The sequence below is a fragment of the Crinia signifera genome, chromosome 6, assembly GCF_055691185.1.
Source record: "Crinia signifera chromosome 6, ASM5569118v1, whole genome shotgun sequence".
NCBI classification, from domain to species: domain Eukaryota; kingdom Metazoa; phylum Chordata; class Amphibia; order Anura; family Myobatrachidae; genus Crinia; species Crinia signifera.
The window spans coordinates 200,477,270-200,496,335 of NC_139222.1; the positions used below are offsets into that span (position 1 = coordinate 200,477,270).

At 43.9% G+C, this 19,066-nt stretch overlaps 1 protein-coding gene across 1 annotated transcript in view; it reads left to right on the plus strand.

The window, feature by feature from the left end:
• The window catches only part of LOC146007188 (lysosomal alpha-glucosidase-like), a 45,162-nt gene that overhangs the window by 14,245 nt on the left and 11,851 nt on the right, over positions 1-19,066 (plus strand). Inside the window, exons 5-11 of the mRNA XM_083145554.1 lie at positions 798-917; positions 3,190-3,308; positions 5,898-6,029; positions 6,129-6,239; positions 6,574-6,687; positions 16,993-17,077; positions 18,691-18,808. Coding sequence (XP_083001680.1) covers positions 798-917; positions 3,190-3,308; positions 5,898-6,029; positions 6,129-6,239; positions 6,574-6,687; positions 16,993-17,077; positions 18,691-18,808 — 799 coding nt within the window. The remainder of the gene's footprint in view (positions 1-797; positions 918-3,189; positions 3,309-5,897; positions 6,030-6,128; positions 6,240-6,573; positions 6,688-16,992; positions 17,078-18,690; positions 18,809-19,066) is intronic.

A 19,066-nucleotide genomic window follows, 5' to 3' on the forward strand; every position in this document is an offset into this window, starting at 1 on the left:
CAAACATCGGCGGACCGACCGCACGCGGACAGAACCGCACCAACCAGAATAAGGCCCTGAGTGACTCACTGAAGTCTGGGCATGCTCAGTGCAGAAGATTTGCTTCTGCCAGGCTGCACAGGCAGCAGCCCATTAAAGAACTGTATCTCTGGTGATGTCCCCCCTCGTGGGTAGAATGCGCACCCCCCTCTAGCGCAAATGCGCGTGTGCACCTGCAAATGCGTGCGCACACAGGAGCTCTGATACTGGCTGTCTGTTTTACACAGGAAACCTCCTGATTTTCACTGTATGGGCTGCAGTCCTGCAGCCCAATGGCAGGAGCCGCCACTGGAGGACTCCCTCCTATATGGCCCTCACACTGGCCCCCAATCCCCCCAAGCGCCGAGGTGAATACCGCCTCCCCCTCCCCGGTACTCATTTCCACCCCTGCATTCTTTTCGACTTCAACCTGGACAGGTTGCCAGTGCTCAGACTGAAATAGTGCAGGACAAAGCAGCTCCCTAGCCACTTCAGACTGCGTTGTGCTGTTTGTAGCCTGAGCAATGGCAGTACATCCCAGTTACAGGGTCAGATTACCCTGTGTTAGAGCCCCCTGTGTGTGGAAGCCCTAGGAGGACTGCTTCTGTCACCCCTGCCTTATGCCTACTTAAGGAATCAGGCTGCATTATAATTAAAACACATTAATGAAATGGAACTTCCTCTTTGCAGCATTTGTGTCCATGTTGACCATGTTTTAGGCGCTGCATAAATATTTGAAGCAGACATTACAACATAAATTCCTACTGATTTACCCCCAGATATCATACTGCAGCCGGCTCCTGCTCTGACCTGGAGAACCACGGGAGGGATTTTGGACTTTTATGTCTTCATGGGCCCTGATCCCCAGGCTGTTATCAAGCAGTATCAGGATGTCGTTGGTATGTATGGTATAAAATGATTCATAGACAACAGTTTTATAATCACGTTGCTGCTTCATAATCATAATCCAAGTTTATATATAAATTGAAACAAGTTCTGTAGCATCGGCCAGTCAACATGAACACAATTATACTAAACAAATAAAACAAACCTGTATATTGGGAATCTAAATTAGGATTGAATGGAAAGCGATGGCATCACAGTAGAAGACCAGGATACATTTATGGTCAAGGATGTCAATTAGTGTGAGATTTATGCCATCAGGGAATGAGAGATTATAGCCTCCCTATACCCTGTATGTTCTGGCGACAGGGTAACAACCAGAATGATCATATAGGGAGAATAGGCACCCCCTGGTCAGGCTACCCCCAACTCACCCCCGCCAGGACTGTGGATGTACAAAGACAGGTTTCAGTGATAGCAAGGAGACAGAGAGAATGAGAACAGAAGCAGTAATGGGCAGAAGACCATTTGTTGCAGAGAAATCCAGCATTCTACTACAGGAGGTGAGAGTGAGGTTGAGGTCGAACAACTGTGGTGACTTGGTGGGATTGAGTTTATAGTGGTCAGATCTGGGGTACATTTTACAGGGAATTTGGGGCCCTCAAGTAGCATCAGTGTAATTATTTATTTACATAAAGCCAAGGAAATTATGGCATTTAACTGGAAAACCTGAATAAGTGGTCTTTAAGCTCTAGTCTACTCTATGCACTTTCCAGAGACTATTGGAACAGGACATTGCGTTAGGGAAAATATTTTTAAGATGATGTAAAGCAGGGCTGTATGGCACTAGGCAGCATTAAGCATTTGCCTTGGGTGCGGGCCACTGGAGGGCGGTACTGTGCAGCAGAAGAGGGCAGCAGCAGAAGAGGGCAGCAGTAGCGGCAAAGAAGAAGAAAGGAGCTGGGAGCAGGTGAGTGACCCTCGCCCCCCCCCCCCTGGAGCCCACCCGGTGCTGAATCCCCAACCCCCTTCCCCCTGCCACATCTCCCGCCGACTCTCCCCAGCGGCGGTGGCCGGATCACCCATTCCCATAGGTAGGAAACGTGCAATGTTCATGCGTATTTAATTATCATTTTGCATTACTGTAGTTTTTCTACTCTTCATCGGGTTATCCTCTTTACACACAAACAACCCTAATTTACTTTAATTAACATTTACACTATACATAGTAGATAAAACCTCTACTAGTATTTTGAATGCTTACAGTATGAACATGTATTCTACCTTTATGGCAATAATTTGTCTGATAGGGACTATACATGGGGCGATTTCAGGACATTTTCTATGCAATCTAACCAGATCACTTAGCAATGGCCCTACATGTGTACGGGCCCTAGCGATAGCGATGCACGGCCCTGCGCATTGCTATCACCTGCAGTCCAAATTTTCTTTGGCAATTCAGTCTGGTTTAATTTTTTTAATTAATTGTAATTTTTTTTTTTATTCAAAAATGGTCTACATTGAATGTTGAACAACGCTCTTATTTTAAAGTTACTCACCTTTGGATCTGCTACTAGCCCTAGGGCTGTTGAGCCCTACTAGACATTGGACTTGAAAGGGTTAATATCCAACATGCTGGATAAATCTAGTTAATCGCCGATCAGGGCCAGTGTTCTCACCGGAGAACACAGGCCCTGACAGATCTCTCAGCACACATTGCTGACACATGCCGAGCAATCTTGCTAAGCATTCTGAACTTCAGCAAATCTCCCCGTGTGTAGGCCCCTTAAGATCCACTCAGCGTTGTTCATCAATGTTCTTACATCACTCTAGGCCTGACTCAGAGATGGAAACAAATGTTGTCACTGCTGTGATCCTATACATAAAGAATTTGCAAAAACAAACTACTGTTACAGCCACGGGTATTTGTACAGAGAGGCCCACTGGCAGCATCTCTGATCTAATGCTTACATTGGCAATGTTGCCCGCAACAATCCAATCCCTGAAATCTACATGGCGTCTACCTCGGAATCAGACCCTCTGTATATATCTTGTCTCTGTTATGGTGAAAACCCATTGTTAGTGGATTATACCAATAATAATCCATTGGCTATGCATAATTTATTTTACTGTCGTTTTCTTTCTATTTGTTGAAGCCATGAATCCCCTGCAAGTCTGTGTTTTCTTTTATTTAATTAACAACTTTAAAGGCCTTTCTAGACTCTTAGCTCTTTTTTTGCTGAATACTGCCTTTCAAACATCACTTTAACCAGAATTACTGTATGTCATAAAGACATAATTAATAAAGCAATGTAATTCTTATCATAGGGTTGCCCTTTATGCCACCCTACTGGGGCCTTGGATTCCATCTGTGCCGCTGGGGTTACATCAGTTCTAACATGACTCGAGAAGCAGTGAAGAACATGAGGGATGCTGAAATTCCTCTGGTAAGAGAAGTTTTATGAATGTAGGTCCCCATACATTATAGTATACAGTGGTACTTGTGTAATATCTGGGCGCCCGATTTTTTCATTGCATCGCATCGATTTTTCATTGTAAAGACCCAATTTTTAATTGTATAGTCACCCATGGGTGATTTCATACCCCCACTATCCAACTAGGCATGGAGTTGATTTTATATAGTGTGGCGAGCGCAGCGAGCCACCGAGCCCGAAGCGTGGCGAGCGCAGCGTGCCCCGCGAGGGGACGCAGAATACATGTAAAGTAATCCGCATCCCCTCGCTGCGCTCGCCACACTATATAAAATCAACTCCATGCGTAGTTGGATAGTGGGGGTATGAAATCACCCATAGGTGACTATACAATTAAAAATTTGGTCTTTACAATGAAAAATCGCATCGCATGCCTTAAGTAGTGGCATGCAATGATAAAATTGGGCACCCAGATAATACACAAGTACCTATACAGCAGTAGATTTTGGGTGCAGGACTGCTGCCTGTACTTCCTCATCTTTGCAGCCACCGCTTATGCCAGTTACGTTAGCCGCTACATGGATCGCGATTGTCCCCTCGTGGACTCGCTTCGCTTGACACTCTTCGGGCTCGGTGGCTCGCTTGTCACAACTTTACTAAATGTAATAGACGGTGGCGTGGACACAGGAGGGTGGCTTGGACTCTGAAAAAAAAAACCATACGCTACGTAAGTTCCGGAAGTTCTGGAAGCACTCAATGCTCATTCCAGCCAGGCATGCAGTACCAGAAGGAGGTGCCTTCTTTCCCTGGGACCGCCAGTCCGGAGTGCAATAGGAGAGAGAGAGCACTTTGCATGAGAAGCCACTTCCCTGCTCTGCTGGCTTCTATGGGTTGCAGCTAATGCAGTCCCTAGAAGCCAGCAATTAAGCCATGAGTTATGGTGCCCATACACTTGTGAGGTATTGCATGCAATCATTTGATTTCGACAGTGGCGTAGCTTTGTTTGGGGCGCCCCCCCCGCCGTTAATTGGGGGGCGCCCCCCCTCCCTGTCCGTCTGTCCGGCCAGCCCCCCGTGCCCCCTGTGCCCCCTCATCCCATTGCCGCATGCTTACCTGTCCGCGTGTCCCGGCTCCCCTCCTGGCTTCAATAAATTCTATGCAGACGGACCACGATAAAATGGCCACCCCCATACCGCAGACAGTTTCAGAGAACAGTCTGCTTTATGGGGCGGCCATTTTATCGTGGTCCGTCTCCATAGCATTGATTGAAGCCAGGAGGGGAGCCGGGACGCGCGGACAGGTAAGCATGCGGGGGATGGGGGGCGGGGGGATTACTATAGCACCGCAGCCTCCCTGGCGCCCCCATATGCACAGCGCCCCCCCGCGATCGCGGGGGCTGCGGTGCTATAGTTACGCCACTGGATTTCGACCACATCTGCCTGATAAATCAAATGATTGTATACATTTTTAAGGGTACATACAACGCGATGCGTGGACACGCCGTCGAATGTCGATATATATTATGTGCTGCATACAATATCTATTGAATTGCATGAGCAATGGCATGTGGTGTTTAACCACATGCTATCGCTCAAATGCAATCAGCTGCGGGTTCTGGGAGCAGGGCCGGAGTGGGGACTGGATTGCTGGAGGCGTCAGGGGAGCGGGGACCGGAATGCTGGTGGCGGCATTGGAGCTGGCATCAAAACACTGGTGGCGGAGGAACAGGGAATAGAGCGCTGGGCGTGGAGCGGGTACCTGAACGCTGGTGGCTGAGGAGTGGGGACCGGAGTGGTGGAGCCTGAAAGCCCGGTGAAGGAGTGCTTTCAGGCGGTGGGGCTCTCTCTCAGCCAATCAGATGGCCACCCAGTGTTTGAAATTCATATATGTGGCAATTCCACTATGGATGCATATTTTCCACTAAGAAATGAAAAGTTGTTCATGTCGGTGAGTAGGGTGAGAATCTCATGGCCCTGAAGGCCACTGATGTCTGAACCTATAGTTGTAGGATAAAATGCTGAGACAACTCCAAACCAGGGATGAGGGGGCGAGGCCCTCACTTATTGGGAGGAATTGCCCAGAGCATCCTCGGGAAGCCCCATGGGGCTGTAAAAGCTGAAGTATGCAAAGAAAGCACTGCAGTAGCCATATTGGCTGAGTGTGCTCTGTGTCGCACACCTCTAGTTAGGGCCCTGTGCTCTCTGTAAGGCTATGACCAGTGCTAATAATACATGTCATAGAAAGAGTTCACTATCTGGCATAATAAATAATGGAGTCTTACCACCAATCATAACACTAATAGTTTTCTAGTCTGCTTGTTGTAAATTGATGTTACATCTTACATCATCAGTATTAGTGTTACATTTTCTGGTAAAATATTAAGGATAATAAGACCCTCCTACCAAACCATTCTAATTAAGCATGTTTTAGTCGCTAGGACACAGCACAGGGCTCCTAATGTCATATTACATCTGTACACTTTTCATGCAGGTAGAGGATTATTTTTGAGCTGTAACCGCCTTTGTAAGAGAAGACACCATTATAGATTAATAGACATGTGATTATGGACTCATCATAATCAAAACTTTGTATTATACTTCGTAGGATGTGGCGTGGAATGACATTGACTACATGGATGAGTATCTAGATTTCACCTATGACCCAAAACGTTTTGGCGATATGCCAGAAATGGTTAATGAATTTCATGAAAAGGGCATGAAATACATCATGATAATGGTAAGGATAAATGTATGGAAAATGTATACTGTTTGTACATGATTTAAACATGTACAAAACTAACCAGTATCTTACTTTAATAATGTGTGTTCTTATCAGGAACCAGCCATTGGTCTTACCAGCTCCAGAGGAAATTATCTACCCTTTGAGGATGGGCTGAAGAGAGGTGTTTTTATCACCAATGAGACAGGACAACCGCTAGTGGGCAAGGTATAGTGAAAACTATAAATGGTGATTTAGGACAAGCCACCTGATATAAAGCATCCATTTTTACTGTGTGTAATAGCTCAGTGCAACTAAGTAATATGCCTGCTCTTCCACAGGCTCCTCCCCGAGAAGATGCTGAGACGATGGCTCCTGTATGATACTCTTTTAACGGCGGCACTTGAAAATAAAGTAAGCAGAGACAACTTATTGCCTGTGCTTACTTTATTTCCGAGTGCCGCCATTAAAATAGTATATATATATATAATATTATTATTATTTTAGTGATGAAATTGGATAATCTGTACAAAGTATGATCCTCATTATCTCCCTTTTGTAGGTTTGGCCTGGTTTGACTGCGTTTGTTGATTTCACAAACCCTGAAGCCCATAACTGGTGGCATGACATGATAAAGGCCTTTCATGAAAAGGTTCCGTTTGATGGACTGTGGATTGTAAGTAAGCATGACATATACTGTGCATTCTGTTTTACATTCAAATCCAGACAAATATTGGATGAGATGTAATAGGGACAGCTTAAAAATCACACAAAATTGCACGTCACATGTGCCATTTTCAGCCGAAAATTGCACATGTAATGGGGAGTTTTTTTTTTTTTTTAATGAACAATTTTTCAGTAATGGGAATGTGCGATTTTTTTTGGTAATATTTAAAAAACGGCATGCGGTCCCCTTCCCAAATATAACCTGCTCCAGGTTTTTTTAAACAGTCCTGGTTTCCTAAAAATGCGGAGGGGGAATTTACTTGGGTTCCCCCGTATTTAAGAAACCAGCACCAGGTTCTAGGACTGGTCCTGGTTCCAAAAATACCAGGGACAAAAAGAATAGGGGTTCGCTGTATTTTGGAACCAGTAATGGGCTTCAAGAGCCAGCAGTGTAATGCCACAGCTGGGGGACATATTTTATTCAAGGTCATGTGACATCAGCCACCCGCCCCCAGCATGCATCGACCCGGAGAAAACACTGGAGGGACAGGGAGTGTTCAACCTCAATGTCACATACTCAAACTAGGAACAATTTCAAGTTTTAGTGAAAGGTCTAAAATTAGCACCTACTGCAAAAATGTTTCAGTTTGAGACATACATTGATATCTAGAGATCTGACTCTTAAGAAATATTTAAACACCATTACCACAGCACACAAGGAAAGAAAATGATGAATTCAAACATAAAGAACTAAAACCTTCCTCACAATTCTACCCAAACCACACTATCGGACATTGAGATTAATAACATTCTAGAATATGACAATGAAATTATGTGAGAAACCACACAAAAACTCTAACAACAACCTAACCAAAGCAGAACAAGGGGCATTGACAGAATTAAGTAACAATAGGAACATAAACATCAAACCAGAGGACAAGGGATGAGGAATAGTTATTCTCAACAAGAACTATTACATAAAAGAAGCACACAGACTACTTTATGGGCAGTATTCAATGAGAAAAATTCTACGTGTTTTATGGCGAGTTTGTGCTTTTCTCGCCTTGGACGGAGACTTTTGCTCTCAAAAAGCGAGCAACCCTATTCAACGTGCACTTCTCGCCGTCTTTCTAAGTGATTTTCGCCGTGTCTCTCCGTGTAGCAATTCTCCATCTTTTCATGGAGAAGTGGAATATGAACTTTTTACAATAAAAGGTTTTTTGTTTTAATTTTGGTGTCAAAAAATCAGGAATTTTAATCTGTGAAAGGGCATGCTATTTTTATTCATGTGCTTATATATGCACATGAATATATATTTAATTTAAAAAAAATATATATATTTTTTTTTTACACAGAGCAGCCAGCAGGGGGCCGGGAGCCGAGCCGCTCATTAGATATTCATATATTCACTGCACCCTATCCTTACATATGCATGATCGGGTGCAGTGAATACCCGGCCCCCTGTTGGCTCTCCAGATGGGCAGCCTGTGCTGCCTGGCTCCCGGGGAGCCCACCTCCCCCCCACATACGTTCTGGGGCAGGCAGGGAGACTTCCATCTCCCTGCCTGCCGCCATCCTCAGGCTCCCTGCGGCGTCACCTCATACGCTGGATTGGCTGATACTCGCCGCGAGGGGCGGTGAGTATCAGTCACATTGAATACTATCTAAAGTGCCGTGGCGGAGAATCTCCAAACATGGAGAATCTCAGCAAAAACACGGCGAGTGCATGGCGAGCGAAAAAAAAACGCTCGCCATGCACGGAGAATATTTTCATTGAATACGGCCCTATGACACCTACAAAAGACTTACCAAATAACTGACAAATTCCAGACAGAATATACAGCATTACTCAAAGAGGGATTAGAAACAGGAATACTGAACAAAAAAGAACACACATTCCTGAATAGGCCACATCCCATAATTACAGTCTTCTATTACCTCCCCAAGATAAACAGGGACATTAGGAACGCACAGGTCATGTCATGAACCTGACTTAGTTCACATTTGTTTTCTCAGTTTCCCAGTGTTTTCAGGCTTGTCTGTGTCCATGCTGCAGCAACACATTCCTGGCTGATTACTCACCTGTGAGGATTCCTGTCTGCTGTAGTAATCACAGGCTACGTCAGGTGTCTCTACTCTAGGCTCTTCCATGTTGAAGACCATCATCTAACATATTTGGGTACTTATATGTTAGTTGGGCACCCACTATAGTTAGTACGCTCATACCCCCACTATCCATGTCGGCGTGGAGTTGATGTTATATAGTATGGCGAGTGCAGCGAGCCACCGAGCACGAAGCGTGGCTAGGTTTACCAACTCATCCCTTTAATCCGGGACACATTAATTACACAGGGTCTGTGGCTGATTAAAACCAGGTGAAATGGAGTCTTGAAGTCAGCCAGCCACAGAACCTGTGTAATTAATATGAATAATCCCGAATTAAAGGGATGAGTTGGTAACCCTAAGGGTGGCGAGCATAGCAAGGGGACGCAGAAAACTAAGCAAATAGCTTAGTGGGTGCCCAACTAACATATACGTAGCCATATTTGCTCTAATAGGTTACCTGTAAATTTTGACATTCTGACCTTAGCACTTGATCACATGATCAAGGTATGAACAGGTGCTTCCTGAGTTATTTGATGCTGCGACTTGCAGCCAATCACAGACAAGCATGGGTTATATAAGTCAGGCGCCCAGCAATATCAAATCACATTGATCAACTGTTCTGTTCCCTGTGTGCTTTTCTCCAGTATCAGGGATCCTAGGCTCCAGGCAAACCCTTGCTTCTTAGTCTGCACCTGTAACCTGTTGCTGCTGCTGTTCTGATTAGCATCCTGGTTAACTCCCCAGCTGCCAGACTACATTCCAGTTCATTCCACCTGAAGCTTCCTATTGAAGTAGCCTGTGCCAAATCCAGCTATTCCCAGCAAAGGTCACTACTGGCTCCTAGGCCAGCAATCCAGGCCGATGGTCACCATCGGTTCCCAGGACCATTGATACCATTGGTACCCAGACCATTATACCTGCATCCCCGGCTCCCAGGCCGAAGAATACATTGGTTCCCAGACCGGTAGTCAAACATCGATCACCCAAACATTCTTCATCAAATCATCAAGTCTCTAGTTTCCAGCGACCTCCACTGGCCCACCCAGGTCACAGCTGGTAACACAGAAATCCCTGGTGCTGACAGGTTAGACTCATCATATCCAGGATAAATTCATTAACCACCAATCGTCTCAATATTTAGACTCTTACCTACAACCCTAGAAAGCAAGACGGTTTGTCAGAGCGCAAATCTGCAATATATATAACAATGATAAACTTGAGTCTGCTGCTGTCACTATCAAGGGAATACTCCTCCCCTTGTGGAAAGGACAAATAGAAAAGAAATTAGTGATAGCGCTGAGTCAAGTTTTTTATGAATATAACAAAATTTATTTAAAAGAATTTAGATCTTTTGTATTAACATTTAGTCACCGGCCGGTGGTACACAGTACACAATCATACAAATTTAAAAAAAGATATAGTAAAAAATAGGGGATGGGGGTGAGTTGATTAAGGAATGATTCCTTTGGGGGTGCCAAGAAAATTATCTAGCCCAACCTGTATTAGGAAGACTGGCAGTTTTTAATATTAGCCTGTAGATGGTCAGTTAGTCCTATTTAGGCAGTAGGTAGCTCTCTCACAGCTCCTATGTGTTAGAGAGTGTTTTTGCATGCAGTAACCAATTAGTAGGGTTAGTAGTTATAATATTGGCCTGGAGATTGGCCGGTTAGTCCAATTCACACTAGGCAGCTCTCTCACAGCTCCTATACGTAAATGGAAGTTCACATGCACAACCAATTAGTGATGTTAATGCTTGAAAAGCTTTGATAACTTGCCAGGTTCGGGGTTTTTCAGCTGCAGATTCCCTGCAAATGCAGTGCAGCCAGGTGGACTCGTCCACGCTCCCGGGGTTAGGGCTGTCAATCAGAGGCTCAATAGTAGCAATAAGGGGTACCGGTACCGGTGAATAGCTCCTTTACGCGTTTCCCCGCCTTTGGTTTCAGCGGCTTCCTCAGAAGTACATCAAAGAACAATAATCTTACCTGAAGAAAACACAGATATTCTCAACAGATTAGAAAATATCACATAGGACAAGGACCTCTGACTTGCCACCAGTGACGTCACATCACTATATTCCATACCTGACCACAGACAAGGCATTGAGAGCATAAGACACTACTTGGAACAGGACCCAAACATGACCTCTCAACAGGCCAAATTCATATATGACGTTATCCATTATATTCCAACACACAACTACACTTGGATTGAGGACAAATTCTTTCTGCAAGTAACCGCGACCACCATGGGGACATAATTCGCACAGAGCTTTACAAACTTGTTTATGAGTCACTGTGAAGACAATACTATCTGGTCTATCCAGGAACTCAGTGCAAATCTTAAGGCCCCCATACACTAGGTCGACTTGTCCTAAGGAAAAGTCAGCCCCGATTTCACCTGAGCTTCCCCGGCAGCTCCCCGGGGGAGCTTGATAAGATTTGGCACTTGATAGAAAAAGATATTTCTAGAAACCAGCGCTAAGAGGATGTGCAGCTAGGGTATTAAATGAAAATGGTGTTTTGTCATGCACCATAGGAAATACTGTGTGGAAAAGAATTCATTCAGAACCCCATAAGCGCTACCTCTGATAACAATATATATACCAACACCAAAAATTCAATAGGGAGTGATATACATAACTTTCAAAAATGGACAAATGGCTGTTGTCCCAAATCAATAGTCCTCCAGTTATCTGAAAAACAGTCCCAAAAAGACTCCAAAATTTGGAGTGATATTTGGAGATGATACAACAACAATTGGTGCAATATTTCTTTAAAAGTTGGCAAAATAATTTATTCAACAAGATGCACTCACAAACAGGCGATATATAAAGCACACTTTAGAAAATTCCCCCGGCAATTACAACTGGGCTCTTCATTCAATACTTTCATCACCACTTGGAATATGGTAGTATTCTGAAATCAGAAGTGACCTCCACGGCATCCAAATATCGTTTTTAATAAGGATGTCAAGGAGACCACAAAGTGGGAAGACAATTGGTGCAATACGTTCAAACTGATAAACAGAATTTATTTAAAAAATGCACTCACATAGAACAGGATAATAAAAGCATAGGAAATGTCCCAAAGGCATGGCCAAAGGATCGCCAACCAGAGATGTCAAACGGGACCGTCACACACTTTACGCGTTTCGGACAATGTGTGTGATGGTCCCGTTTGACATCTCTGGTTGGCGATCCTCTTCCCTGGATATCTGGACCCTCGAGCCGGCACTTGGTCTCCAGTGATCTCCCTCTATTCCAACGTTGGTTAGAATCCAGGTTTTGAAGAGTTGCCTAGCAGTTATTGCCTTTGGGACATTTCCTATGCTTTTATTATCCTGTTCTATGTGAGTGCATTTTTAAAATAAATTCTGTTTATCAGTTTGAACGTATTGCACCAATTGTCTTCCCACTTTGTGGTCTCCTTGACATCCTGATTAAAAACGATATTTGGATGCCGTGGAGGTCACTTCTGATTTCAGAATACTACCATATTCCAAGTGGTGATGAAAGTATTGAATGAAGAGCCCAGTTGTAATTGCCGTGGGAATTTTCTAAAGTGTGCTTTATATATCGCCTGTTTGTGAGTGAATCTTGTTGAATAAATTATTTTGCCAACTTTTAAAGAAATATTGCACCAATTGTTGTATCATCTCCAAAAATCACTCCAAATTTTGAAATCTTTTTGGGACTGTTTTTCAGATAACTGGAGGACTATTGATTTGGGACAACAGCCATTTGTCCATTTTTGAAAGTTATGTATATCACTCCCTATTGAATTTTTGATGTTGGTATATATATATATTGTTATCAGAGGTAGCGCTTATGGGGTTCTGAATGAATTCTTTTCCACACAAGATTTGGCACTTGATGTGCCATTTTTTACATGTGATAAATCGGCTCGATTTATCATAATGTAAACCCGGGGAGCAGCGGGAGAGCAGGGTCTGGGGGGTGGGGGGGGGGGCTGCAGGAGAGGGTCCGTGGCAGGGGGCGCCGCGGGAAATGGAGAGTCAGCAGCGGCGAACGGCGGGAGCATTGTAAAAAAAAAACTATTCAAAATCTGGGTGGCCGCTGATTGGCTGAGCTCTCAGCCAATCAGCGGCCGCCCAGTAATTTGAATAGGATTTTTTCTATTCTCCTGCTCGCCGCAGGGTCCGGTGTAGCGGCGAGTGGTGGGAGAAATCCTGTTTAAAATGTTGAGCTGCTGGTGGGGTGCGCTTCTAGAAGAGCAGAGGCAGCGTGCAGGAGACGCTGCGGGGGACAGTGACCGTGACGGAGAGCCGGGCAGGGGGAGGCGGGAGCTGTCAGTGCTGAGGGAAAAAAAGCCCATACAATGAATGGGCAGCCTGTGATTGGCTGAGCACTCTCTCAGCCAATTAATGACTGGCTAAGAGAGCGCTCAGCCAATCACAGGCTGCCCATTCATTGTATGGGCTTTTTTTCCCAAGCACTGACAGCTCCCGGCTCCCCTAGAGATGGGCAAAATGTATCACTAGCGAGAGCTGGGATCCAGCAGATCAGTCAGTGAAAATATCTGTATCTTTTAGGCGGATCAACGGTCACTTTGAAAGAAGGGGTAATTTGTTAATAACGAAGCATATTTTGTCTTACAATCATTTATTCCCATTATTTTTTACTTAAAAAAATAAAAATAAAATTGAGCTGAACAAATAAGAACATACATAATCGAGTAAAACACTGATCGATGGCTGGGTGCAGAATCGCCATCGATGGCAACCATCGATGGCGTCTGCACCATTGGCCATCCCTAGCAGCAGCAGCCTTATTATTCTTTATTTTACTTGCAGTAGCAGCACTGAACTCAGTCTCCGGAGTCAGTACATCTCAGCTGCCACAGCTGGCAGTGCTGAGATCAGGAAAATGCATTGTAATTAAAAACTGAAAGTAAAAGAACGACGGATCACCTTTTTGGGATTGGCGGCTCAGTCGTTCTTGAATGGGATCCGCCTCAAAGATTCGCTTTGTTCGTGAACGACCCATCTCTACAATGCCTAGCTCTCTGTTACTGCCGCCTCTGTCCCCTGCAGCATCCGCTGCCTCTGCCCTACTAGCAGCGCCCCCCGCCATCCGCCCGCAGCGTCCCAGTCACCCTGCTCCCTCCACCTTCCCGAAGCACAGCTCCCTGCTCCGGCATCCCCTGCCCAGCTGCACATAAGATTTAGCAAATCTTATGTGCAGCTGGTCCGACCTCCCGACTCCAATCCGATGCGCACGGGACTGCGCATTCAGACCGGGTGTCTCGACATGCGATTTGACCCGATTTTTCTGCCTGATCCTGCTGTATGGGTCAGATTTTTAGATTACATATTGATCTTATGGAAGGGAGATCACTGTAAACTGTTTTATCTTGTCATTAAGTGGTCTACCTACAGGCCAGTTCAAGAGAATTAGGAGAAATTGCTCTAACATCCAGGACTATGATATACTAGGACTGGGTCTTAAAACGAATGGACAAAAAATCATAGACACAGCATTTGAAACTGCGCAACTGACAGAGAGAGAAACACTTTTTAGAGTACAAACCCAAACCAGGAACAGGCAATGACGGCAACATATATTTTGTCACACAACACCAACCAAGCTAATCAAATAATGAGAATCATAAACAAACACTGGCCGATCTTGGAGAAAAATGATACCCTTGCATACAGTAGATCTTATCACCACAACCTAAACTTCTCTTCAAGAAGGCACCAGATATATGGACCAAATTAGGATAAAATCACATAGCCCCTGTACCCAACACACAAACCACAATGATGGTTCAACAGGTTTTTTCCAGTGTGGCAGCTGTGAAGCATGCAGGATAACAAAACACAGAAGCACGAAACCCACTCAAGAAGTTGTATCCACATCTAACAGAAACATACTCAAGATTAAAGACAGAATAACATGCCAGAGCAAAGGACTAATCTACATTTTAGAATGTCCATGTCAAAAGCAGTATGTAGGGAGAACTGTGAGACCCGTCAAAGTTAGGACAGCAGAACATACTGTATTAGGAATATTAGAAAAGGTACAGAGGAACGTCCACTGTCCAAACATTTAAAAAATTGTCACAACATTGACCCAACAGCATTTACAGTTTACCGATGTCAAACAAAACTGGAGAGGGGGACGACACCAAACGAATCAATAAAGAGGAGCTTAAAACTATGTTAGAGGTGTAAACATTAAGCCCTAAGGGTCTCAACCTGGATAATGAAATCCAGGCTATTATCTGTAAATGACTAATGTATAATATTCTCATTGACACTGCTCTAGAAACTTGACCTACAGGCATGCATCCAACCTTGCACAAGTACACCACCTCAGAGTTGAATAAGGAGTTTTCCACCTACAATAGAAATGGTTATATAACAATGTTAAGTGTTCATGCTGAACATTAAGACAGACACACCACCAAGAGGAATGGGGTATGGGTCACTAGGTTGACCAAACTAAGGTCGAAATACATTGGGTCAACGTCTGAAGGTCTACAGGCCTTAGGTCGAAACAGACAAAAGTTCAACATGCCTTAGGTCGGCAGGGGGTGAGTAGCCATTGGGAAGGTGGACAGTCAAAAGGTCGACATGGGGTATTCAAATTTTTTTGTCCCAAATTTCAACACAGTATCGATGCACCACATCCCCTCGCATAGCTTGCCACACTCGTCATGCTTTGGGCACGGTGCCTTGCTATTTTGGCACATTAATCTATTCCCTTCACGCCCTAATGGATGGTAGGGCATGTAATACCGCCTGCAGGCTCCCCCCAAAAAGGGAGAAACCCATGTCGACATTTTGTTTGTTGACCTTCCCAATGTCGACTTAATGCATTGTCAACCTTATGACCCTGTCGACCTTAGGCATGTCGACCCAATGTATGTCCACCTTACTTGGGGCGACCTAATGAAGGTGTCCCAATGAATACATAATCATATATCCCCCACAGCCAACACATTTTGCAACAATCATTTGAATGGATACTGTGTACTGTATACTGTTACAATGTTTCTGTGCACATTCAGGTGATGCAGAACGAGATCACAGTCTCAAACAAAGAGGGCATTGCCTGGCACTGCGAGCCCTGTTTCTGTCACTTTTAGGCGGAGAGGCTCTGGGCAGCCCCTCCGGCTCTCACCATGCTCAGAAGAGATGTTGTGCATGCATGCATACGACATCTCTTCTGCAGTGATCTTCGGCTCCCCCTAATGCCCCCCCCTGCTCACAGGACACTGCGACCCATGGGATGGACAGCGGGTCAGTCTCCAATTACCATTGTAAAACTGCGGTCATCTCTGCCTGATTGACAGGTGTTTGCAGGAAGGGATTGGGCGGGGGCGACTGGTGTTTCTTGAAATGGGGGCACAGTGTCTCCATTTCCTGGGAGTGGCCAGGCCAAGGACTGCACTGCGAGCCAGTGTTACCTTTCCCTCACAAGCCGGGCTGAGACAGGCAGCCTGAGTAAGACTTACTCAGACTGCAGTCATAGAGGGACACCAATGGTCACGATATTCCTCCTAAACTGCAATCACATTGCAGTTTGATTGGAAATGCAGGCAGGGGGTTGGTATGCACCTGCCCTTGCATTATCATTGCTTAATCCTACGAGTACCAGCATCTCTGTGAGAGATGTGCGAAATATCCTCTAAAAATGCCAGTGTCCCTCACATTTGTTATAGAAATTCATATAAAAAAATGTTGTGTAAAAAAAGATTATATTTCCTATATAAAGGTAAACATTACAGGTCATTATGATGAATAAAAATGTTTGCTTGGCAATTTTCACACCTATGTTGACAAATTTGCGTGGCTCTCAAAGGGTTAAGGATGGCAGATGCTAGGCTGCTGAGATCGGGTTATTATATGTGATCCATACTGAATTAGGCCCAGAATCCAGGTTTTTACTATTTTGAAAAGGTAGTATATTGGCGAAACACAGCCACAAAGTATTTTTTTTTTGTTCCTTCTAAGACACAACAGAAATGATTTTTGCCTTTGGTTCCCTTTCTTAAAAGGTCATTAAACACATTTTTGGCCAGTTTGGTTAAATTAGTTTTGATGTGGTTTTCTGCGATCCCGCCGTTTTACCCCCTTGTCCGGCGCTCACCCCCGGCATTGAATACTACCCTATGTCTCACTGTAGGCTGGTGACCCAGTATAGTACTGTACTAGCTGCAGCTAATAACTTTCTATGTTATAGGACATGAATGAACCGGCTAATAATGTTCACGGCTCAGTGGATGGCTGCCCAGATGACAAACTAGAAAACCCTCCATATGTTCCTGGTAAGTTTCGACAATATCATACCGGAACAAAAGTGCCAGACACTGACACACTAAAGGTGCCCACACACTAGAACGATTTTTGGGGCGATTGGACGATTTCCGATAAATCGGCCAATATATCGTTCAATGTTTACCGATAATCGGTCGAAAATCGGCCGATTTTGGTCCGATGCGCGGTCCCGTGGATCTTTAGCTGAATCTTCTGATCTTATGTGCTGCACAAAAGATCAGAAGATTTAACAAAAGATCCATAGGAACGCACACGGGATCTTAAAAAAAATCTTTGATAAAGATGTGCTCTTCCCTGAAATCTTTTGTCCAGGACGGAAAAAAGATTTCAAGGCTAATTTATGCGCACATCTTACGATCACAGATCTTTCTAGTGTGTGGGCACCTTTACAGACTATAGGGGTCTCCATATATTAAGCGGACACTTTCCTTTTAAACAGAATATAATACTAAATACCCCTATTAATATCACGCAGACTTTGATACAGAGGATAATATATTTTCAGGTTGCAGATACAATTATCCCGATTTTGAGTCTACATATATTCTTATATATTTTTTTGTTTCATTTTTATATTTTATTCAGCAATTGATTTCTTTAATATATATACATATTTTTATATATATATCATCAATAAATGACATTCGTTATATCTTTTTACAGGTAACTGTGTGCTTTGGTTTATTTCAGTCATGACTCAAGCTAACTTATAAGCACATACCTCCCAACTTTTCCTATTACAGCGGGGCAGTCCCACTAATCAAACTGAGGAGCCTTTGATAACTGCTCCTTTGCATGCGCACAGCATCTATGCTGCCCCAGCTGCCAGCTGCTCGGGGAATATCCCCAAAGTGATGAAAAAGGGGGTTATGGTGCTAGGCCATGCTGTATCTGCCAGAGGCCACACCCACCCCAATTGTAGCTCCACCCCCTTCTTGGGCCGGTCATGCTTTCCGCACAGCAGGTCCCAATATCAACAAAGTTGGGAGGTATGTGAGCACAGTTTTCACTATAGTTGTTTGACCTTTTGGACTACAAAGGGACTCTTTTAGAGTGTGCTGCTACAGGCATATTCATGTGACTGGAACTGATAATAATTGTTTTTTTTTTTTTTATTAAATTTTTATTGAAGTTTACATTTGAGACAAAAAAATATACAGGCAAAAAAACATTAGTTACAATAATTTTTAAGGAAAAGGTAGAGCAAAGAGAAGAGAGAGAGAGAGAAAAAAGGGGGGGGGGGGGCAAAGAGAAGAGAGAGAGGAAAAAAGATAATAATTGTTTTTAGAATTAGGGTTAACTTTGGAACACCATAAAAATGTCGGCTCATCATTCAGTAGAAGAATAGAAACCCCAGATTTACCGTGTGACTTTAACAAAAAGATAATGATCTAAAGTAATAAATGTGATGATTGTGTGGAACCCTGTGTAACTTCATAGTTTCTTGCTAGATCTAGCATGAAGACTGAAACTAGCCATGTTTCAGACTGCCGGCATCCCAATAGCCGACATGCTGACTGCGGCCCTTTCAGACAGAGCTTTAGCATTTACCATGTTTATATAATAAAGAGGTCCTTTTTGCCAGCGTTTGTCTTTCTTCCAGCTGTTGTAGGGGGAAAGTTACGGGATACTACCATCTGTGCTTCCAGCCACCAACACCTCTCATCACATTACAACCTTCACAACATGTATGGATTTACTGAAGCTATAGCAACCCATAAGTAAGTGAGGATTTAGTTACATAAATGATTCTTTTGTTTGAAATATAAAACAATACCTAGACATTGATACATAGATGACATAAATGTAGGATAATATACTTGTAATAATAAGTAGTGATGCTTAAATGAAACAGATTAGCCATGTACTGTTATGTATTTTCAATATTTTAAAATAATTGTTCCATTTAGGAAATAACTACTATCTGAAAGCTATAGCTCATTATAAATCTGAATGAACTCAACTAGCTGTTTGACCAT